This window comes from Alexandromys fortis, unplaced genomic scaffold (genome assembly GCF_014885135.2).
Source record: "Alexandromys fortis isolate MF-2015 unplaced genomic scaffold, M_Fortis_MF-2015_v1.1 scaffold_243, whole genome shotgun sequence".
Lineage (NCBI taxonomy): Eukaryota > Metazoa > Chordata > Mammalia > Rodentia > Cricetidae > Alexandromys > Alexandromys fortis.
This window is the reverse complement of record NW_026068121.1, coordinates 615,760-640,362: the sequence shown is the minus strand read 5'-3', so window position 1 is coordinate 640,362 and position 24,603 is coordinate 615,760. Positions and strand designations below refer to the sequence as shown.

The 24,603-nt window shown below is 53.4% G+C and overlaps 1 protein-coding gene across 3 annotated transcripts in view; it reads right to left on the bottom strand.

Moving 5' to 3' along the window:
- The window catches only part of Kdm4b (lysine demethylase 4B), an 80,203-nt gene that overhangs the window by 54,256 nt on the left and 1,344 nt on the right, over positions 1 to 24,603 (bottom strand). For all 3 annotated transcript variants that reach the window (XM_050125164.1, XM_050125165.1, XM_050125166.1), the window contains exons 2-5: positions 10,132 to 10,237; positions 5,779 to 5,943; positions 1,212 to 1,387; positions 761 to 875 (exon numbers count right to left, since the gene is read on the bottom strand). In XM_050125164.1, the coding sequence (XP_049981121.1) occupies positions 761 to 875; positions 1,212 to 1,387; positions 5,779 to 5,919 (432 nt within the window). In that variant the 5' untranslated portion in view covers positions 5,920 to 5,943; positions 10,132 to 10,237. The remainder of the gene's footprint in view (positions 1 to 760; positions 876 to 1,211; positions 1,388 to 5,778; positions 5,944 to 10,131; positions 10,238 to 24,603) is intronic.

Sequence of the window (24,603 nt, the reverse complement as noted above, 5' to 3'; positions counted from 1 at the left end):
GAGACCCTGTCCCAGAAACCAAGATGGGGGTGGGGGGGCTGCGGAGATGGCTCAGCACTTAAAAGCACTGGCTGCAGAACCCACACAGAGGCTCTCACCAGCTGCATTCCAGTTCCAGGGGATCAAATACACACACAGGTGAAACACCCACACAAGTGTTAAAAATGAGTAAACTTTAAAAACCCAACAATAAAAAACAAGGTGGAGGAGATAACCCCAGTACTCATGAGGAAAGTTTATTTCCTTACAGTTGAAGCCAGCTTGGTCTACACAGTGAGACCCTGTCACCTAAAACTGCAAGGTAGACAGGGCCAGGGTCTAAGGAAGACATTTGAGATTATTCACGGGTCTCCTATGTGTGCACGCACATACACACAAATCATCAACCAACAGAACCTTCCAGAGGAATGCTGTGAAATACCAGCACCAACGTGCCTCTGCCCTGTGGTAGGAACCACAGTTCCAAGGCATGGGCTCCCAGCTCCACACCTCAGCAGCTTCCACTGAGGTGGCTTAAACCTCAAGGACACAAGACGACAGAGGAGTCAGAAGAGACAGAGCCCAAGTAGTCCCCACCACCACTGAGATCAAATCAGGCTGGAGCCTCCTGTTCAGCACACCAGTCTAGGCCAAAAGCCAGTGCAGTCCTGCCAAATAGTGTCCAAGAACATGGAGGTGGGTGGGAGCCACTGGAATCAGAGTGGTCCACTCTCCTCCCTTCCCCACAGCCCACGTGGTAGCCAAGCCCATGGACACTTACGTCATCATATAGGGAGCCACTGATATCAGCCCCATAGATGGGCGAGACGAAGGTCAGGTTCTTCCAGTACTTTCGTTCCAGGTCGTCAAAGTCCTGATGGCGAGGGGTGCAGTACCTGAGGATAGCACAATAGCTCAGGTTGTGCTCTGGGCAGTCTGAGACCCTTTAGCCACCTCAGAACCAAGGCTGCCTATGGCAAGCAGGGGCACGGAGATTCGGGAACCAGGGGCAGCTGGAGCAGAGAACATGGGGACCTCCACTGACAGCTGGAGCAGAGAACATGGGGACATCTCAGGATGTGCAGAGCAGGAATCATGGGGACCTCCACTGGAGGGCCACCTTCAGGCCACACACTGGGATGAGGGAAGACAGGGATGGGGTGAGGGCCTAGAGCCCAAGTTGGGCCTCCAGGAAGTGGTGAGGAGTGGGAAGATGGCTTGCGCCCACATACTTCTCACTGTTGGCCAGGCGGCGGTATTCGCCCACAGTCATGGCCTTCTTCTGGATGTTGTACTGTGTGAAAAGCCCCGACTGCCCCGTCACCACCTGCTGTATGGGTGCTGGGATGACCACATCATCGATGTCGTCATATGTCTGCCGTGGCTTCCACTCCTTGGGTGGGATGATCTGTGGGGCCAAAAAGGATACGGGTGATGCAGCTCCAAAGGATAGGGGATTCCAGGTCCCCAAAGATCTAAATGCTCCAGACCAGCGCTCACACAAGTACCACACAACCATGACAGTCATGGCAGCCAAGGTGGTAGCCGGGCCCCACTGCAGCCAACACGGGGGTGGGGGGTGGAGGCCTGGGCTCAAGCCAGATCTGAGTCGGGCATGACATGGTGGTTCTAAACAGAGCCAATGCACTCCAGGGTTGGCTCAACAAGGGCCCCCCTGAGACACTCATATACGTGAACCTGTTCTTGGTCACTGCTGCCATGCACGGATGCCCCTGGTTGTGGAGATGGCAGGCAGGGTTGGGGCTCCTGAGGCCTGCTTCGCCAGTGGGCACACAGCAGCACGCTGCAAGGGAGTGCCTGAGACAAGGTCAGAACCAGACAGGGAGCAGATGCTGGAGGCCAGGAACTCCACACAGACGGATATGGCCACAATGCCAGGGGACAAGTGGCTGCTCTTAGGAAACTAGGCACAAGGGATCATCAACCCAGCCCCCAGCACTGAGATAGGGGAATGGCACTTGGAGACACAAACTAGGGCAGAGGCCACACTTGGAGGAGCCAGATGAGGACAAGAAGGTGGCACTATCACTCCAAAGATGGGCAGAGTCAGAACTGTGTCATCCCTTCTTGTGGGGAAGCAGAGGGCACAAGCCTGCGGCTCTCAGAGTTGCTGTGCCAAGCCTCACAGCCTCCCTCTCCATTCTGACCACTGGTACAGGACTGGTGACCCCAAGCTGACAGGCTCAGAAGGCTCGAGTCATCTGCTGTCCCCAGGAACAAGCACAGAGGCAGTCACTCCCATTCCCATGCTGCATGCAGGGAGGGCTGCAGGCTCACGTCTAGGGATGCCTGTGGCTGACACACACTGAGGGCACCCTGCTCTCAGTGGATGGAGACACTGTTTAGAATGCTGCAGCACCCAGGACATCCCCCAGAGAACCAGACAACTCCATGTCCACAGTGGCAGGATGGGGGTGGGCAGAGGGACGACAGGTGAAAGTGGGCACTGGGCAGCAGCCATTCTGACAAGCCTCAGATTCCTGCTGGTCCCCATGGGAAGGAGCCTGACCTCCAGGAGACCCCAAGCCAGCACCCCCAGGGCTCTCACACTCAGTGCTTACCAAGTGGCCAGGAAGTCCTGGCCTAAACACCCAACACATACTAAGAGCACTCCCCACCTTGGGTAAGTCTGGCTCTCACTGGCTATAGCAAGTACCATCTCAGCTCCTGAGGCCCACAGATCCCACGGAGGTGGTGGGGACAGCTGTGTGGCCAGCAGAGCCCACAGCACAAACATGTGTACACATGCACACACACACTCACTTACGGACACACATACACATGTTCTTACACACATATACACCACTCATATACACTCATTCTCTCTCTCTCTCTCTCTCTCTCTCTCTCTCTCTCTCTCTCTCTCAGTTTTTCAAGATAGGATTTCTCTGTGTGTGTAACCTTGGCTGTCCTGGAACCTACTTTCTAGACTAGGCTGGCCTCAAACTCACAGAGATTCACCTGTCTCTGCCTCCCAAGTGCTGGGATGAAAGACATATGCCACCAGTGCCTGGCTTCAGACACACACACACACACACACACACACACACACACACTGACACTGATGAACCCCTGGCCTCAGCTTGTATATGGCACCAGTGGTTCCTGGAGTCCATCTGCCCCTCAGAAGGCAGGAGGTGTGTATGCTGTGCTGTGCTGTACATATATGCCCAGGGCTCAAATGGACTTGGTCTCCCCAAGTTTCTCTCCTATGGGGTAACATAGATCTCCAAGGTCACAGGGAACCTCAGCCACAACCGAGTTTGATGGCTCCATTCAGACAGGCAGGTAAAACAGTGGAATGCAAAGATGAGCAGACTGACAAGGTACAAGGACAAGGTGAAGGCAGAGGAGGCCAAAAACTCCACCCAGGGAGCACAGGCAGTCCTCCACGGCCGTAGATGAGCACGCATGTGCACACACAAACTCCACCCAGGGAGCGCAGGCAGTCCTCCACGGCCGTAGATGAGCACGTGCACGTGCACACTCTCTCAATGCTAGAAATGCCAGAAGGAAAGCTGCAGTTGCACAAGGCTATGGTGGGAGGTGGCAGATCAAAGACGCCACGGTCTCATTTGCAGGGACTTTAGCAGAAGCAAAGAGGACAGTCTAAGATGGCCATGCACAAGAGCCTTTCTGGTGGAAAGGGTATTGCAGGCAGGGAAGGGGGACCAAGGTAGGCCATGATCACCCAATCTGTGATCATGGAGGAAAAGAAAAGGGTAGAAACCTGCAGCTCAACCAGAAGAACTGTCTCAAGAGTCTCAAGTTGGCAGGCTCCAGCTGAGGCTGGGAACAGGAGTGTCTGCTGAGAAATGGTGTCCTCCACCCACAGGTAAGTCTATTTCTCCATTAAAGCTGTATATATTTTTACAATCTGTCTGCATTCGTTTACGCCGTTACAGACGCACATCTGCAGGTGGCACATGCACAGGCGTGGACACACATGTGTGGCTAGAGAGACCATCACTGAGTAAGGACATTTACTCTGCAAACATGGGGACCTGAGTTCAAATCCCTAGGACTCATGTAAAGGATTGCACACCTGTGACCTCAGCACAGGGAGAGAGGTGGGGACAGCTCCCTGACGGCCAGCCTAGTCAGACTGGTGAGTTTCCAGTTCAGTGGGGCTCTGTCCCCAGGCAGAACAGAATAATGAAAAAGGAAGACACCCAGTACTCTGCTCTGACTGCACATGCACATACTACATGGGTGCACACATGTAGATATGCACATGGGCGTGCACGTGCAGGCACAGAGAGGCAGGGCAGGAAGAAGGCATTAGCCCATTCTACTTGCCTGTTTGAGCACAATTGGAGGGAACAATGTGAGTGTGTCACTGAGTGCTTCAAGGTACAGCAAGGATGAGAGCCACCAGGTCATCACTGAGAAACTGAACTTCGGGAGGGGACAGTACTTGGCAGCTCTAGAGCTGGGGTGGCATGCCTGCCGCGGAGGGCACTGCTTCCCTGAGAAAGGTTTGAGCCTTTTCACTTTTTTTTTTAAACTGGCTTATTTATCTTGTGTGTGCACGCATGTGGAAGTCAAGGGACCACTCACAGAAGTCACTTTTCCTCCTCGTGTGTGGATCCTGGGGGACTAAGCTCAGGCCTCAGGTTTGGTGGCACAGTTACCTATACAACCCCTTAGTCTGCCTGGGAATTGAGTTCTATTGCCCCCTGACACCTGTGCGATTTCTGGACCGACTCTGGCACTCCAAAGTGCTAGCTGGACTCCAGAGAACCATGGTGGCCCACCAGCAACTGCTCCAGGTGTCACCTGGGCAAAGCCAGGTGTGAGGCACTGGCCTGCCCTCCTAGCACCTGGGAGGGTCAGTGAGCCCTGGGCAGTCTCAGACGGAGTCCTGAGGCAGGCCTGCCATTTACCTTGCACATGAGGGGCCCAGGTGGACCCCAGTGCTAAGAAAAGCAGAAATGAAGTGAGAAACAGAGAGCTGGCTCAGCGTTCAGAGCCCAAGCGCCCCATTCAGGAGGCTCCCGACTGCTGTGGGTCCACGCCCCCTTCTGGCACCAACAGGCACCACACACATGCGCGCACCCCCCCCACACACACACAGTTTGTTTTGTTTTTTTCAATACAGGATTTCTCTGTGTTGCCCTGGTTGTCCTGGAACTTGCTCTGTAGACCAGGCTGGCCTTGAACTCACAGAGATCCACCTGCCTCTGCCTTCTACATGCTGGGATTAAAGCCATGTGCCACATTGCCCAACCATTTTTTTAAAAAAAGAAAAAAAAAGATGCCAGGGTGATCCCAACACCTTTCTGTAGGTGTCAAGCATACTCTGCTATGCAAGGCCTTATGCCAACACACACACACGCCACACACACACCCCACACACATACACCCCACACACACCACACACACACACACATACACCATACACATACATACACACCACACACATATACCACACACACATATACCACACACACACCACACACACACACCTCACACACCCCACACACACATACACCACACACACACACACATACACACACACACACACCTCTCTCTACTCGTTCTGGATTACTGCCACTTAATCAGGAATTCGAGGTGTCTACGGGCACCACTGTTTCTAGGCATCAGGTCCCCTCCTACCCTTAGCCTGGCGTAGCACCCAGGCAAGGCTGCTCCCTGGGGCTAGGGACACAAGTGCCCTGATTTGGCCCAGGCCCCCTCACAGAACCGGGGCCTCTGTGAGTCTGAGGAGGAAGCTGGAGCAGCACGACAAAGCAGCCCGGGAGTGGCATGACCCACCTTGGCCAGGCCTGCGCGGTGGGCACCTTGCGACTCGATGTAGGCCACGTATCTGTTGAAGTCCCTGAACTCGTCCATGGTGGGGCGGAAGGTCATGATTTTGCAGCTGGGGTTCTGGGCACTGTGGTCCTCAGACCCCATGGCTGCTCCACTGCAGAACCACACCTGTGAGAGGAGAAGAGCGGTCAGCACAGCCCTGCCATTACCAAAGCCCACCAACACCACCACGATGCTCCCCTCGAGACAACAAAAACACCCCCTGCAGGAGGGCAACAGCAGGCAGCTGGGTACGCCAGCAAGCCACAAGACTCCATACTCACACCAGCCCGAGGGCCTAAGTGGCACCGGCTGACTAAATGTACAGGTACCTCCCTCCAGAGCTGACAGGTACCAAATGCATCCTCTAATCAGAGGCTACCAGAACCCAGCACTGTTGTCAGCAGGGACCTTCTTCCCATGTGGACATTGTGGCTTTGTGGTCACCGCAACCACCCAGGAGCCCTGTGAACACATGAGAGCACCCTGGGATAGTTGAGAGTGTCTCTCTTGTGCACAGTGCCTAAGTGTTTGCAGCCTGGAACCCATCAAGCTATTCAAGAAGGCCTGGGCCAGGAGGGCAAACCAACCCATCTGAGTCAGCTCAAGCCATGGCCAGCACTGATCTACCCATGTGCCAGCACAGAAGGGATGTCAGATGCTGGGGCATCCATGCTGGAGGGAGGCAGCACAGCTGGTCTTCTCTGTCAGTGACCTCACTGGGAGACCACATAGCCTGCGGCCCAGACTCCCACGCACTTCCCAGGATGGCCACAAGGTGGCAGCACATGCCCAGGAATAGAGTGCACAGAATTAAGGGGTTGGTGACCAAGCGCTCAAAAGCCACTGCCCTGATGGGCTCTGGAGAGTACTGAAGCTGCATCACCTGGGTGTCCTGGGACTCTACTGTCTATGTCTACTCAACACAGTCCTCAGAGACACAGTACCATGAGACAGGACATGGTTTAGCAAGAGGGGCCTTCGGACCCTGTCCTCCAGGGCACAAGGGACGGGCCCTAGCACAGACTAGAAGCTATCCTGCTGGAGATCTAATGCACCCCAGGTCTCAGAGCCACCACTGTCCCCACCAGCCCTACACCAGATGCTGAGTCCAGGATCCACATGTCCACCTGACAGCCCTCCCACATGCAGAGGTGAGAGCCGGGGAGATGGTGTAGAAGGAACACCACGTCCTCGGGAACCTCGGAGCCTAGGAGTCAGCAGTCTCAGTGTTCAAGAGAGCAGGTGGGAGGAGCATGGAGCCCAGCTACTGAGCTCCTGAGGGCAGTCCACCTCGGCCGGCCGTGTTTAATGGTTGTGCAGTGTGCCTCTGGAGGACATGAGGACACCACGGTTCCTCCTCCATGGCTCCCGGCCCACAGGGTGGCCCCAGGGTCTGACTCCCCACACTCAGCGCACCCACCCACCATCCCCCTCTCGCACGTGTCTCCTCAGGGAGCATGTCCACCTTGGCTGGGGCAGCACCCAGCCATCCTCCCTCCTGCCTGACTCTTGCTCAAGGCCTCTATGGCCAGCAAAGCCCAGGCTGTCATCGTCACCAGGGCCCTCCCTGTATGGGCACTGGGATGGACGTGGGACTTGAGGGCTGTGGGACCAGTGCAGAGCATCCTGGTAGTGCAGCACACAGAATGAAGGTGGGAGGCAGGGCGGGGTCACAGCAGGCAGTGCTGTGCAAACGTGTGTGCAGGAGTCAGTGGTCTCCTTCCACCATGTGTGACCTGGGGACTGAACTCAGGGTACGAGGCTTAGTAGCAGGTACATTTCCCTGCCAAGGTCCCAGTTGCACAGAATCAGCAGGGCCCAGGGCTACGGTTGTTCCCTCGGGCTATAGTGAAAGCACAACCGAGGTGTGGACCAGGACTAGGGGTACAGGATGTCACTCCTAGAGGAAGCCAATCCTGCGGCTAGGACAGTACACAAAGAAAAGGACTCTTAAGATGGGAGCAGGGACAAAACCAGGGATCAGCCAGAGCTGGGCAGTGTCATCACAAGGGAGGCAGGGAGCCGAGGGCTCAAATGCCACCAGAAGCTGGACCAACTGGCAAGTGGAGTGCCCAGGGTCCCCAGAAGAGCCAGCCATTGCTGAACAGCTCACTTGCTACCACAGACACACCACGGACTAGGGCATCATCTAAGTATCCCCATACGGGGCAGTGGCCACGCCTATAGTTACAAGCTACAAAAGCTAGTGGTGGTGCACACAGAGATGGGGATCCCAAGACCCGGAACACAAATATGTTCATCACTCATGATGGGTCCAGCACAATCAGTGCTCCAGGTGCCACTTGTCCTGGGAAGTCTGGGCTAGGCAGAGCTAGTAACCTAGTAACCTAGTAGCCTAGAGCAGGGAGCTGTGGTTAGTGAGCTTGGAACCTACTAGCCTCAGAGTCCGGGGTGGGGTGGGGGATGGTGATAGATGGACACCCAGCCACAACATGCCAGCTGCCAAACAGCAAGTGCCCTGGCTCCACCTAGTGGCAACAGCTCCTTACTGCCCACAAAGCGCCCTCTCCACCTCCTGCCAGTTAAACCAGAGCTCAGAGGAAGTGGTCCACAGAGAGCCACCCCACCCTACAGAAGTTGCTCCCCATTATCCAGGGACATGTGTCGAGCGAGACCAGAGCTTCAGGCCAGGCTGTGTCCTGTCACCTGTCACCTGCGCCCACCGGCCCCACTTTACTCGAGCCCAGGACAGAGTCCCTCAGGCAGGACTAAAGAGATATGGACTGGGCTCTAAGGACCCTGAGAGTGTGGTGACAGCCCCTGGGCACACAGCAACAGGTAGGGACCATGAGGCCAGGATAGCACAGACTCCATCCCTGGTCATCACCCTTCGTAAGCACAAAGGAGCACAGGAGGTGGGCGTGTTCCTCCCAGTGGCACTGAAGGCGCCGGTGCCCCAGGTGTTGGGGGTGGGGTACCTTTCCAACCCCTCTTGCTCTTGAAGGTCCCTGCTGCTGGAGGTCTAGCCACTTGGTGACACCCCAAACTCTCTGGTGATTCCCAGAGGCTCCACACCCTAAGTTCAGCCCCCAGCAGGGAGATTGCCATGACTTCCTGAGCTGGTTCAGGAGTGTGGCTAGATTCATGTAGGGGTGCCCCACAACTCCAGAAGTCACACAACAGGAGAAAGTGGGTTTCCTGATAGGTTCCAGCTGCTCAGGGCCCAGGCAAGGTGAGAACTGTCTGCCCCACTTCTCTCGCTCCCCCAGGTGTGCCACCCCTGAGCACAAGGAGCCCACATGCTGGGACAGAAGGACCTCCCTGGCAGTCCTGCCCCCTTTATCTGAGTGAACAGCGGGGGTGGGGTGGGAACAAGAGGGTCATTCTTACCAAAGTACCACAGCGCAAAGCCACTGCCCCCACAAACCAGAGTCCAACGTAAGTCTACGGAGTGACATCATGCTCCACACAGCCGCCAGCACAGATGACAGGGAAGAGCGGCCCAGCCATACACTGGACAGCACACAGTCCTGAACAAGACTGAGACTCAAACACACAGTGTGGAGGGGCCTCAAGATCAGCTCCAGTGAGAGACCCAGAAACCAAAGCCACTCCCGGTGACTAGTTTTACATCCACTTGATACAAGCTTGAGTCACTGGAGAGCAGGGAGCCTCAATTAAAATGACTAGCTGTAGACAAGTGATTGATAGGGAAGACCCAGCCCACTGTAGGAGGTGCCATCCCTGGTCGGCTAGTCCTGGGTTCTATAAGAAAGCAGGCTGAGCAAGCCTGAGGAGCAAGCCAGTGAGCATGGCCTCTGCCCCAGCTCCTGCCTCCAGGTTCCTGTCCTGACTTCCTTCGATAATGGACTGTTAGCGGGAAGTGTGAGCCAAAGAAACCCTTCCCTCGCCAACTCACTGTGGTCACGGTGTTTCATCACAGCTAAGACATCACTCAGTGTGGGACTCTGCAACAGGGAATTTCCAAAACGGGCCAATCCACAAGGGAAGAGGATTTTTGGGTGCTCGAGGCTGGGGAGAGGGGATGGATGTTCTGGAACTTGACAGCAGTGATGGCGCCACCACTCTGAATAGACTGCAAACCACTCTTGTCGGTGGGCCCAAGAGGATGCTCCTCACAGGAGCCCACAGGACCTGCCAAGCCCTGTCTGTCCCAAGCACCATCACTAGGCAAAGGCCTCACTGTGGAGCCCTTAGTACTAAAAGAAGCCTGAGTCACTGCTGGACAGGTGCACGGACTCCAACCACAGTCGCTCCCTTAGCATGGCCCAATCTCAGAACCCATGGACCCACACTTAGGCGGCCCACCTGGGGCCTGGCTGCTGCACTTACCTGGGGGTTCCAGGAGGTTCCAGGGGGCTGAGGTGGCCAAATGACTTGGGCTCAAGGAAGCCGTCAGGGTTGCTTTTTGTCAGGCACCTCCAGTGACAGCAGTGTCCTGCAAGGGACAGATAAAAGCTGCTGACTGCACTGCATGGGCCGTCCCGCCAGTCCTGTCCTTCATACCACACACAGAGTTGATTTAAGTGGCTTCAGACCAAATTTTAAAATCAAATATCAAATTTCTATAATACAAATATTTATGGCCTTGAAGCAGGTGTTTAGACAAGGAGATTAAGAGAAAACGCACACTGGGCTCTGAACTCGAAGGTTGTCATGATGAAGAGACAATCTGGGAAACACCTGAGAGCCACAGGTCTAAGATCAGCATGCAGAACGTACAGCGTCTTCACCACTCAACAAGACAAGGGCCAGTGTCCAGACTACACAAAGGCTCACCATTTGTGCTGACTAGTCTCCTGTCAACCTGGCGCAAGCTAGAGTCCTCAAAGGAAGGAGCCTCAACTGATAAAATGCCTCCATAAAATTCAGCTGTAAAGCATTTTCTTGGTGTGGGAAGTCCTTCTGTCTATGTTTTGCTTTTATTGGTTAATGAATAAAGAAGCTGGCTTGGCCTGTGATAGGGAAGAGTAGAGCTAGGCGGGGAAAACTAAACTGAATGCTGAGGGAAAGAAGGCAGAGCAAAGAGAAGCCATGGAGCTGCTGCTGTAGACAGATATGTTGGAACCTTGCCGGTAGGCCACGAATCTTTTGGTAAAATATAAAATACTGGAAATGGGTTAATTCTAGATGTAAAAGCTAGCTAGCAGTAAGCTTGAGTGATTGGCTAAGCAGTGATTTAAATAATACAGTTTCTGTGTGATAATTTCGGGAGTCTGGGTAGCTGGAAAATGAACAAGCAGTCTCCTGCAACATTTTCGCATTTAGTGATCAGTGGGGGGGGGCAGTCCATTGTGGGTGTCTGATTCCCAGCACCCCCACAGTGGCTCACAACCATCTGGAACTCCTGTTCCTAGGAATCTGACACTCCAGGGCCCCAGGCACATACATATACAGGCAGACAAAATACCCGTATATAGGTAATACATAGTGGTAATACAATTATAAACACAATAAAATAAAAATTAAAAAATAAGGCCAATAAAGCCATTGGCTGGGGGGAGGGAACAACTCTGGTTTGTCACTTGGCCTAACTGTGAGGGGCAAACATTGCCTAGAGCAATGAGATTGTCCTAGCTCCTTCTAGTGTCCCCTAGAAAGAAATTTTCCCAGCAGGTCTGCAGCTATGACTCTACCACAGTACAGAGGCCCTGACTCCATCCATTAGGGTGCTCACATCTGCCCAGCCCAAGCCAATCACCAGAGAGAAAGGGCCAAACAGAAAGTTGCCACCTCGGTAGGTAGCAGCCAATCATGACAAGAGTCCTAGAGCCCACACCTCCCTGATTCCAAACTCCTTCCTAAAGTTCCCAAGATGGCAACCCAGGCAGGATGGACTGCCACAGAAGGAGGTTCCCTGAGTGGCTGGAGCCAGGCTCTGCACTCCCAGGGAGCTTTGGGTGCATCAGGAGAGGTTGTCTGTCCTCAGTATCCTTGGGATGTCACTAGAGTCAGGCCACAGCCCTGGGGCTCTCCATGGAGCCCCTGCTAAAGTGATCACACAGAAGCCAGCAAAAGGGTGACACTAGGAATTCCTCTGCAGACTTCCTTCCTGGTACCCACTCACCATCAGGACAAGTCAACACAGAGATAACCAAGGACAGGCCACAGAGGCTCACTGAAGCCTCCAGTGTGATGTGACAAAGAACTCAGGCACCCAGCACCTGCTCCAAGGCAGCAGGAGTGGGAGGGCAGGAGGCATGGCAGGAGACGTGGAGGCTGGCCCAGGGCATGGCAAGGATATTATCCAATAGGGGGACAAGGCAGGGCTGGCCCACAGTGCCAGGAAGACAGGAGAAAGCTGCACTCTGCACCCTGCCTGCCCCAGGCAGCAGGACCCTTAGCCACACCATTCCAACGTGTCATCACTGGAGACAGACGTCAGATGTGCCTGGAGATCCAGGCACAGGCAGGGCCTGGAAGGTGGGCAGTGAGGACTCCCAGAGTTCCAAGGCTCAGGGCTTAAAGCCAAGAGAGGATGGATGTGAGGCCAGAGCCTCAGACAACAGGAACAGTTGGGTCACTGGCTTCTGCCAAAGGTAAAGCCCTGGGACACAGTGATGCCAAGGGGCTTCTCCACCTTCCACAGAAGAACTCAAGAACACAAATCCAAGGCCCCGAGTCCCCAACAGCACACCCACTACCTTCCAGAAGGATACAAGCCATCTGTCCGCCCCTCACCCCACCCACCTTGAATTCTGATGTTTCTGCTGTGGTCTATAATAAGCATCTGCTACCTGGGCACAATGAGAAATGCACAAGCCACTGAAGAGTCACACAGAGGCTTGAGGAGACAGGCAACCAGGCAGACTATGAGACAGATGTCTTAGCGGAGTGAATGAAGGTGAGCTGCTGTGAGTGTGCGTGTCGTCACATGGGTGTGGCGGGCAGAGGACACCTGCAGATGTTGGTCCCTGCCATCACACAGCCAGGCTCAGCAGCAAGCACTTTACCCACTGAGCTCTCTTGCTGACCCAGAATTGCCTTTTCTCTTTAAATCAATCACACTGGGTCCCAGAAATTGTTATAGCAACAGAAGATAGACTGTAAGTGGACTGGGGCGTAGCTCGGATGATGCATGCCTGTCATCCCAGCTCTCAAGGGCTGAGGCAGGGGATTTATGAGTTTGAGGCCAGCCTGAGCTACATAACCAGACCCTGTCTCAAAAAACAGCAAAAGTGAAATTAAAAAATTTTTTAAACTATCAGGCATATGCATACCTTTAATCTCAGCACTCAGAAAGATGCAGAAGGATCGCTGTGAGTTCAAGCTCAGTCTGAGCCAGGGCTATACCCTGAGACCTTGTCTTTAAAAAAAGAAAAAAGAAAAAACAGAAAGCAAGAACAAAAGAAAGAGAGAGAAAATTAAAGTAAATAAAAGTTGGAGGACTGGCAAGGGGCTCAGTGCTAACTAAACACTGCTCTTCCAGATGTGCCTCTGGTCCCAGCACCCATGTCAGCTGTCTCTCAGTCACCTGGAGCTCCAGTTCCAGGGAACCTGACACCTCTCCGCTCTCCTCAGGCACTACACACACACACACACACACACACACACACACTTTAATTAGATATTAAAATTTAAAAATTATAAAGTAAATAAATCAATAAAAGGTGAGTGTGAGATGGTTCAGAAAGTAAAGGCGCTTGCTGCCAAGTCTGGCACCCTGATTGGTGGGAGGGGAGACCAACTCCTGCAAGCTGTCCCCTGAGTTCTCCACATACACTGGGGAGGGCCACCCTTGGGCACACACACAGGGTAAGTAAAGAAATAAAGAAATGCAATTTTTAAGAACTAAATGAAAGTTGAAGGAAAGGTCAAAACTCCCCTAGAAAATGAGTGAACAGCAAAAACCAACAGGAAGCCGGCTTTACTCTGACAAGGTGCTGGCCAGCCAAGGGGTCCCTGTAGTCCAGACTGCAGGAGCTGTGGATAAGAGCAGCTCACCCTGCTGGCGAGGTGGGGAACTGCACATGGACGTTGGGGGAGGACAGGACCCCAGGAGGCCCTTGCAGCAGGCACGTGGGGAGCTGCACCCGCTGTGCTGTGGCAGGGTAGCGCTGCAGACACTGGGGACACAGGCTAGGCAGAGGACACAGCTGCTGACAGCAGAGGCAGGAAGTTCAGGAGCCTGAGCCTGTGATCCATGGAGAGAGAGAGCTGTAGGGCTCTGGGCGGGGCAGTGACACCTGCACCATGCGCCTTCCCAACAGACCCAACACTGGACCTTGTTCACCTTCCACATTCCAACGGCATCAGCAAGCAGAAACCATGAAGGCAGGAGGAGGCCCAAGAAATGACTTTATTTCAAGGGAATAGCATGGTCAACACAGGGGACATGACCACAGAACTTGCACAAAAGCCAGAACTGTGAGCCCCAAGACAAACACAGAAAACACAACTCCTCCGGGGGTTCTCAGTGCATAGAGTCAAACCTATTGTCAGCAGAGAAAGTTTGTCAAAGGAGCTGACAACTGAGGGACTCTCCATGGGAGGTGCAGGCCCTGGTGTGGACTCAGCACTGCTGCTAGGAAGAGGGCAAGAGGAGGAGATGGGCAAGTAGATAGATGGGTGGACGGATGGGTGGATGGACGGATGGGTGGACGGATGGGTGAGTGGACGGATGGGTGGATGGATGGGTGGGTGGGTGAATGGACAGATGGACGGATGGACGGACAGGCGGGTGGGTGGGTGGGTGGATGGGCAAGCATGGGTGAGTGGATGGGTGAGTGGGTAAATGGGTGAGAAGGTGAGGGGTAGAAAGGTGGGTGGGTAGACAAAAACGTGGATGGAAGGACAGAAAAGTGAATAGATAAAATGTCCTTTTAGGGCCAGGCAGGGCGTGGGCACACCTTTAATCCCAGTACTTGGGAGGTAGAGGCAGGCGGATCTCTGTGAGGCCAGCCTGGTCTACAGAGCAAGTTCCAGGAGAGAGAAACCTGTCTTAGAAAAAAAAATGTTCACCTAGATTAGCTACACAACAGACATGTTCCTCAGTTTGGAACTAGGTACAAGCCTGTACTTGCGGTGTTCACGGTGCCCTTGCAATGCTGATGAGGCGCGAGAAGCAAGCACAGCCCTCAGACAGACAGCACAAGGGAGCTGCTGGAAGGACTACCCAGGAATCCACCACAGGGTAGCAGGTGAGCTGTGCTAAGAGCAACATGGCTCGGGAGCCCAGCACACTGGGATTGTGGAGGAGAGGAGGTCACCAGAGACCCAGGGAGAAGAACCTGTGCCGCACCTCCAAAGGGAAGGCAGAGGACAGGTGGGCACAGAACAGCGGCAGAAGAAGCCTTCTCTCTGCACGGCTTTCCAGAGTGGCGCCACAGTGAGGCCTCACAGCTCTACTCTGGCTCAACAAGGGTCATAAAGGACAGAGTGAACCCAGAGGGCCACACCAGGGCCTTCTGCAGCTACACTACAAGGACACAGTGGCATCTCTCCTGCCATGAAACCCACACAGGCTCAATGCTGTTCCCAGTGAAAAGGAATAAGAGGATGAGGGCCACTTGGCCCCCGGGTTCTCTTTCTACTGACAGGCTACCACAAAGTCAAAACAGGGTCTGACAGTGCTGAGTGACAGATCCGACAGCTTGGCCAGGAGTCCCAGGCTGGAGGGAGCATGCACTCAATATCGGAGATACAGATGGCTCAGGCAAAGGGCAAAGTGCCCAATGTGGAGACTTCAAGAAAGACACCCAGGAGCCCTTCCTGAATCCCTTGCTAATGCTAACTCAGTGTGACCCTCATGTGCCTGGACCCCAGAGCTGTGGAAAGGCATAATCGGGTCTTACTTGCTGGTGGTAACCCAGTCTGGCGGGTTAGCTTCCAGCTCATGAAGTCGTATCTCAGAGACTAAGGCAGAGAACACGTACAGGAGCACACAGCCACACACTGACACCGCCATGAACACGCATGAGCAAACACACACTTGCAGTCACACACACTCACTCAGGCAAATAATCAGTGTAACTAAATCACACCAATCAGGCCAGGGTGACTTGCCTAGGACAAACATAGGAATGGCCAGGCAGTTGGGTGGACCTTTAATGCCAGCACTAGGGAAACAGAGGCAGGGGAATCTCTGTGAGTCTGAGACTAGCCTGGGTTACAGAGTGAATTCCAGAACGAGGGGTTGGAGGGAGAACTGTGGTTGAAATGTAAAATGAAATAAAAAAATAAGTAAACAAAATTGTTTTTAAAAAAATGGCAGGCACTTACCCCAAGCCCCAGGAGCCCTAAGGTGGACTCACTCCACAGGCACAGATACATGTACACATTCAATATAAACACAGTCCACTCCACAGGCATAGATACACGTATACATACAATATAAACACAGTCCACTCCACAGGCATAGATACACGTATACATACAATATAAACACACTAAAAGTTACACAGAAAAAACAAATTAAAACTAAGTCAAGGGGGCTGGAGAGATGGCTCAGTGGTTAAGAGCACTGGCTGCTCTTCCAAAGGTCCTGAGTTCAGTTCCCAGCAACCACATGGTAAGCTCACAACCATCTGTAATGAGATCTGGCACCTTCCTCTGGCGTGCGGGCATACATGGAGGCAGAACACTGTACACATAATAAATAAATAAACCTTTAAAAAAAAAAACCTAAATCAATGCTGGAGTATGGACAGGTGTATGGACATGGCTGCCCATGCAGGAAGCCAGGGCCTGTAACACTGCCAGCTCAGAGGAGGGGATCAGACTGGTGAGAGTCACCTGTCTGTCCCTTGCCAGCACCCCAGCACCCAGCGCTGTAAGCGAAAGACCTTCCACAAGCAGCACAGCCTCCTGCACACACCTCTGACTTCTGGGTGCATCCTTGACTACTAAGTACCAGCTTTGGCCAGTGTTTGTCTACTGACCCATGAGCAAGCCTTGCATCAGACACCATAACCAGTGTCTGGGGGACCAAAGATGAAGCTGGATGTCCTGCCATCCCTGGGCTCACTGAGCCCAATGGTCTAGGTCAGGTCCCTTCACCTGCCACTGCCTCGTCCAGTTGAGGGACAAAGCAGGGCAGCTAGGTCGGTCAGAGGCATCTGGTCCACACACACATGCAAAGATGCATGGACACCCACACATGCACATGGACATGTGCACATATATGGACGCACACAGACATGGACATGCACACACACACAGATGCTGCCTGCCCAGCACCACGGCCATCCGTAGCAGGCACCATCACTATACTGTCCCAGCTGGTGAAGGAGACATAGGGCAGGACATGGCTTGCCCAGGCCACCCAGAAGTAGGAGTGTGGGGAGCACAGGAGACAACAATGGCATGGGTAGAAACGCTGAGAACAAAGGTCGGAGCCCTCAGAGGAGCAGGAGGAAGCACTGCCAGTCCTGTCAATCACTGACAAGGTCTGGAGTCGGAGGAGGACGGAGGACGCAGACCGTCCCAACAGCTCAGGAAAATAAAGTAAACACAGCGAAGGTCAGACACCCTGCAGTCGGAGACATCACTGACTGTCAGGACTTGGACCAAGAAATGCTGACGGCCCAGGGGTCCCCCCCCTCCTCTCAACACTGTCCTGAGGCAGTGGAGGGCACTGCCGAAGCTTCTGCCATCACGGGCCACATGGCCTTGACACTGCCCAGCCTGTGAGCCTTGGACACAGCAGCTCCTTCACTCTGGGAGCACCGCCCCAGGGCTTTACATGTGGGTCCGTCTGTCCACATCACCTGCAGGACACCAATGCAGGGCAGTGCCCAGGAGGCTCCATTCAGTGCCCCCTGGTGACTCCCGTTCACCTCCAATCCCACCTGGCCACACACACATATGAGGACTCATCTCAGGAAACAAACTCTGCAGCTCATTTCAAAACAAAACAAAACAAAGTTGAATATTATAAATTTTTACCTTTTTTTTTGAGACAGTGTTTCTCTGCGTAACTGCCTGGTTGTCCTGGAACTTGCCTTGTAAACCAGGCTGGCCTCGAACTCAAGGCATGTGCCACCACCACCTGGCTACTATTTATTTTTATTTTATTTTTTTTATTTATTTTTTTATGTCAAAGTCATAAATGTTTAACCTGGAAGTACAAATAACGCTTACAGAGATTGGGAAAGGTGGTAGTTGGGTATAAGGAGGATGGATTGGATTTGACCAGGGTTTGCTGTATGCCTATGTTTGACTGTCACACCCTGTTGACATCTGTATTTAAAACATATTTAATCAAAGAGTAAAAGAACATACTAAAAGAGGCCTATGGATCTATAGAGATCTGTGAACAGGAACACCTGGCCAAGCAGAATCATGTTTCCTTACTATCAGAAAATATAGAAGCATCAACACAGTAGTATTAGAGTCTGAAGTACAAGCCTCCTTAAAAGAGGACTTAATTCTTTGCCAATTTCTTATGTAAAAAAAAAAAAAATCACAATAAAAATCTTTGCATTGTCCTCTATTATTCCCTCTCAAGACCCAGTCCTCACTTTCCCTCTTGGACTATACTTTTCTCTTTGATGTTGATATTTCCCTAAGATTCACACAGTAGCACAATAACCATAAACATCCATGGGGTGGTGGTGGGGAAGTCCTTTGATTTCTTTTCTGTGTTACAAAATGTTTCTGAGGTTTGTTTGTGTTGACACATGTTAATCACTTCACTATGTGGGTGTGGCCCAGGGGGCAGGCACACATCTTGAATAGAGCATGGTATGAATTCTACATTGATGTTTTCACTGCTCCTTCTGACGCCTACTTGAGGAACACATTTGATGCATTTGGGGACATGGCCCTTACTAGATGGCCAGGGTGCCCTTCAAGGTTCGTGTGTGAATTCTGCCCTCCGATATTTCTTTTTTTTAATTAATTAATTTATTTATTAAAGATTTCTGTCTCTTCCCCNGCACACATCTTGAATAGAGCATGGTATGAATTCTACATTGATGTTTTCACTGCTCCTTCTGACGCCTACTTGAGGAACACATTTGATGCATTTGGGGACATGGCCCTTACTAGATGGCCAGGGTGCCCTTCAAGGTTCGTGTGTGAATTCTGCCCTCCGATATTTCTTTTTTTTAATTAATTAATTTATTTATTAAAGATTTCTGTCTCTTCCCCACCGTACTATTTATTTTTATTAATTTTGGGGGAAGTCATGCATGTTGAAGTCAGAGGACAACTGGCAGGGACTGGTTCTCTGTCCACACTGTGGATCCTGGGAACTGAACCTGGTTGGTCAGGCTTCACAGCAAACCCCTTCACCTGCTGAGCCATGTCACTGGGGCCCCACAGTTGGTTTTCATACCACACTTTGTGGGGTGTGAGGGCACAAGCCTAGAGCCTAGTCACCCGAAAGACGCCCTCATGCCTCTGGGCAGCTGGTCAGAGCTGGGTGACTGCAGCCACCCTCAGGCCGTGGCACAGCAGATGAAGACAGGAGTGCTCAGCGTGGCAGGCAGTGTGAGGCCTCCTACTCCCTCCCCCAGGCTGGAGGGATGGCTCAGTGGTTAGAACACCCAATGCCCTGACAAAGGACCAGGTTCAGTTCTCAGAACCCCCAAGGCAGCTCACAACTGTCTGTACCGCCAACTCTTGGGTTCTGACGCCCTCTTCTGGCCTCAGCAGGCACTGCACAGACAAAACACCCATACACATGAAATAAGTAAGTAAAAATATTTTACAAAGCAACACGGAGTAAGATACCCTTGGTTCACTACTGCCGTGTCTGCTAGAGGCTCACACTGAGGCCAGGCTCACCTGCTCTGTTTTCACCTTCTACTGTGGCTCAGAAATGGAAGGGCTTGCAAGAGGGCTCAGCAGGTAAAGGCGCTTGCTACAAAGCCTGACCCCCAGACCTCCACACGTGTGCTCTGGCAAACACCCCACCCCACACAATAAATACTATTTTAAAAAACCATTTAGATCCAAAACCAACCATTTACTAAAGCAACTTGGGCTGGGGCAGTTACTCTGGAGGTGGCACCCTACATGTCACGTGCGAGGGCCCAGAGCAGGATCACGTTAGTAAAAGAAGACCCAGAAATGCCAGATCTGGTCACAACAGGGTCACTGTCATGCAGCTAGCAGACCTCCCAGTACTATGTCTAACTGCTGAGCCATCCTTCCAGCATGGGGGAGGGAGCAGGAGGCCTCACACTGCCTGTGATGCTGAGCACTCCAGAGGGAAACCCACAGACTATATCCATGGGGCCTTGGTACTGGGGAGACCTAGAGACCAAGAGATACCCCACAGTCTAGCATCATACCTCATCCTGGTCTGCTTCTCAGCGTCTCCAAGGCCATGACCCCAGCATTCCTTCCTCCTTTCTCTGCCTATCATCAACCAAGATAGACAGGTATGGCCCCAAGGGCACACCTCTAAGAAACCATGACCATCTCCCAGGCCAGCTGCCCCTGGCCTGCTCACCCACAGTGCCAGGACAAGCTGTGCACATCGGGTTCCGCTCACAGGCTGCCGCGGAACCTACCCCAGGCACACTCAGTCCAACTACACGGCGGCAGCATAACAGCATGCCACCCCAGCTGCCGCCACTCCAGGCAACCATGTCAACCAGCTGCAGACAATCCATCTGATAGAGAGCCACAGGGACAGGCGGAAGCAGAGGACCCGAACCCCAAGGGTTCCCTGTGCTGAGTTAGGCCACTGGTGACTCTGGCTTGGGATCTTAGGGCTCCTAGCTGCAGCATGAAAGCACTGCAAGGGATCCCTTTAGGTCCCCAAGGTACCAGTAACCCCTAAGAGGGGTCCTAAATTCCTGGGGCGCTCTCCCACAGTAGCCATGGTTCCTGCCCCTCTGCCCACACCCTCTCTGAGGTGGTGGCACACAGGGACCCCTTATGGCTGACCCTCTCTAATTGAAGAGACTAAGAAAAAAAATCTCATGGAGAGGACATAGGAGTTTGGGGGAGCTCCCCAGTCCTGGCTGTCCCCCTTCTCTCACCATGCCCAGGAGTCCATGGCACATCCCCCACCCAGGGAGGCTTCTGCTAGCCCTGTGGTCAGAGGGACTCCAGAGACCAAAAACCCCATAGCCTCTCCTCTTGCAAGGAATCACCTGGTTCCACACCCCATCCCCCAGGACAGGGCCAGTCTTGGCTGTGAAGGGACCCAGTGCCAGGAGCTACCCTGGAAAAGCACTGCGGCTGGAGTCTGCCCTGGGGTTCCACCTGTAGCATGTCCAGACACACAGCTGTCACGCAGGTGGGCCCAGAGGTTAAGGCTTCAGTCTGCTGTGCTTCCTTCTGTATTTGAAAGCCACCAGAACAGTGACTGCAGCCTGCTTTACAAACCAACTCTTTTTCTGCTATGCAGGGATGACCAGCCTAGCACTCAGTATCAGTAAGAGGGACAGCCCGGGCTAGGATGGCCAGGATAAAGCACTTGCTGTGCAAGGACATGAGTCTAATTTCCCAGAAATCTTAACAAAGCCAGCGTGAATGAGCAGGCCTGCAATCACAATACTGCGGAGGGAGAGGCAGGAAGCTCTCTAGGGACCAGTGAGATATACTTCAGTGGTCAAAGTGTTTGCTGTACAAGTGTGGAGAGCTGAGTTCAAATCCCCAGAAAACCTGGTGAAGGACATGTGAGCTTCGAGGCAGAGACAAGAGCTGGAGGGCTGGCTGCCCTGGTGTGTGCATTGGGAGGCAAGAGGTTGCATCCTGAGACAGTGAAAGCAGGGGTCCACACCTAAGTCCTGACACGTGCACACACCGAGATTAAAAAAAAGGCCACAGGGTCCACAGGTCATGGATGGCTTAACACAGACTTGTCCCCAAAGCTGTGTGGGGCTGACACTACTGGGGAGGAGAAGGGAGGGAGCAGACAGACACAGCGAAGGTGAAATCTGGAAACACGAGTAAAGCAGGGTTATAGCAGGCACCAGAGTGGCCCTCACCCAGAGCTGCAATGGAATCCACCTCTCCTGCTAGACGGCAGCAGAAGCCACCTCTAGGGGCAATGGAGTTTTTCCCACAGCCACTGGCACTGGCTCAGAAAGAGGCTGGGGGCTTATGACATGTCACCCAGAGGAGGGGGATCCCACGAGGCCCAAGGCAGGACCCATAGGAACTGTCACCCAAAGTGAGGAAAGGCAATAAGCCCTTGCTGTCATCTACCTGGGGCTGGATGAACCCAGGACCTAGTATGTGCCAGCCGAGCATGCACCACCCAGCCACACTCCCACCCCAGCCGTATGGAGCTCACCATTTTACCTGGGCTGGCTGCCCTGGAACTCTGTTCCCACCTCCCTGTGCTGGGGCTGCAGGCTCACTGGGCAGTGGCTGGCTCTTATGTGAGCTGACATCTGAGCTCAGGCCTGTGCTTCCGCAGCAGCAGCACCCACCCTTTCCCAGCCATGGATTTATGGCTGTGTTTGGAGACAGGGTCTCCATGTATCCCAGGCTAGCCTGGAACTCTCCATCCTCCTGAGCGCTGAGATGCGCACCAGTTGGAAGCCGGTGCTGAGCACATGCTAGGCATGCATTCCACTCACCCGGTCCAGCCCCGGCCTGCAGTTTCACTGTTTAGTAGACTTAACTTTTCTGGGGTGGCTTTAGGTAGTGATGCCTGATGCTTTCCTGTCCCACTGAGAAGGGTACAGCAGGTATGACAATGACAGAGCCCAACACATTATCCAACCAAGACCACACCCAGTGGGGGTGAATGGAAAACCAACTCATCTTCTTTTTAAAAATCAATTCATAGGGGGCTGGAGAAATGGCTCAGCAAGGAAGTACACTCTTCCAGAGGACCTGGGTTCAATTCCCAGCACCCACATGGCAGCTCACAACTATCTGTAACTCCTGTTCCCGGGAACCTGACACCTTCAGACCAATAAACATAAGATAAATTTAAATAAATTATTTTAAAAAATAAAAATCAATTTATTATTTCAAAGTTGTTTTTGTGGCATTAAGGTAGAGTCAGGACCTCACTCCTTACCACTGTGACCTGCCTGGCTGGACACTACTTAGGCTTAGCAAGTCACTGGGTCCCTGTCACCCTCTCTGAAGCAGCCAGTGTAAGAACACCCCACGAATTCAGGGACATCCTTGTGGAGGAGAAGGCCAAGATTAGAGAAATGAGTCAACAGAAGTCAGTTAGCAACAAGTTCATCAAAGCAACAGAAAGGGGTACAGCAAAGGGAGGGGTGTCAGTGCCGATTCAACAGAGCCAAGGAAGCCAGAGTGGGACCTGCACAGGATGGGCGTGGGGTGCCAAGGCTGGTCACAGGCAAATCCTGTCCGTGCAATCACAGGCCTGGATTGGAGACAGAGCCAGTGGGAGATGGGCGCAAACAGAATAATCACTAAGCAATGAAGGTGGACGGGGGGGCGGGGGGTGTATCTGGGACAGAGAGGCAGGTGAATCTACAGGGCTGAAGGCCAGGTCCCAGGTCTCATGTGGAGGGACTTGGGTGAGGAGCAGCTGCACACCAAGCACTCTAAATGCTCACCTCAGGGGTGATCTGGCCACAGTGGACTGAGCCCGTGGGGACAGCGGGGCAATGCACAAAGTTTTCAAGCTCCTGGCTCCTTGCCCTTGCCCCTCAAGGCCACCTGAGGAAAGGAGCATGCTGGGCACCCACTCTACTGATGGAGGAGCCAGGATGCTCGAGAGAGCAGGAAAGGACCTCCCTGCCTGCAGGAGGGACCTCAACCTCTGGGACTCCAACATGGCCAGCACTCCACCCCCAGGCCCTGCAGTGACAGGTCTCTCCAGAGACTGGCCATCTGCTACAGTCTGCTCCCGGCCCCCTGCTCCCAGGAGGCTGTGAGGACTGGAGGCTCTGACCTTGGTTCTGGAGCAAGGGACAAGCCCAAGGCCACCAGGCCTTGAAGCCTCCACCCCACCTCCAGATCCCTAGACAACCATCCGAAAGTGTCTCACAGCTCACACCTCTACCCCTCACCCCGCATGGCCTCACTGTCTGTGGGTGCTGGGTTGGCCCTAAGCAGCCTCCTCCCAGCACTCCCAATGAGCCCCAAGCCCCTGGAGTGAGACTTTGCACAACCTGCCAACTGACAGGCCAGGTGACTCCCCACAGGTGTCAGGTGGCACAGGGACAGATGGCTACCCTGTGCTGGGGCTCCCAGTACAACATAGGAAGAACAAGGGGGCCAGAGCCCAGCAGGGGGGGGGGCAAGGACCAGAAGTCTAGGTCAGGGCTGGGTGGGCTGGGAGAATAGAGGGCCCCTGGTACGGGAAGGAGACAAGATATGGGCTGGGGACAGATAGCCACAGGATAGTGGCTGAGTCTCTAGAGAGCCCTCTATGTAGTCAGCAGCCATCACCCTGGGAGGAAAGAACTAGAAAACCACTTGTACTCAGACCTGTACATTCCCAGGTCTGCACGCACAAACTCACACAGGCACAGGGAGCATCTGGCACAGGGACACTTCTCTCCAAACACCAAATGGCAATCTGGGCAACCCAATCTCTTGCCTCAGGCTTTGTGCCCTCCCAGGGGGAACATGGAAACTCACCCAGTGTCTTCCAAAAGGACCCCCTAAGTTTCAATACGGGGTACCCACAAGGTTTGGAGAAAAGGAAAAGGGAAAACGAAAGCGGGCTGCTGCTAGTGCAGGATGGGAAAGAAAACGCTGGGGACACGCCCTCCTGGTGGCGCTGAAGGCAGCAATTACTGGAGAATTAAAGAGAGTGATTACCCTTTCTTGGTGGAGGAAGCCTCTGAAGACCACGTAATGATCCCACTTTGAGGCAAGAGTTGTTTGGGGACAGAGCAGGCTCCAGCCCAGGGACTGTCAGATACACAACACAGAGACATCCCGGGGCCCCGAACCTTCTGC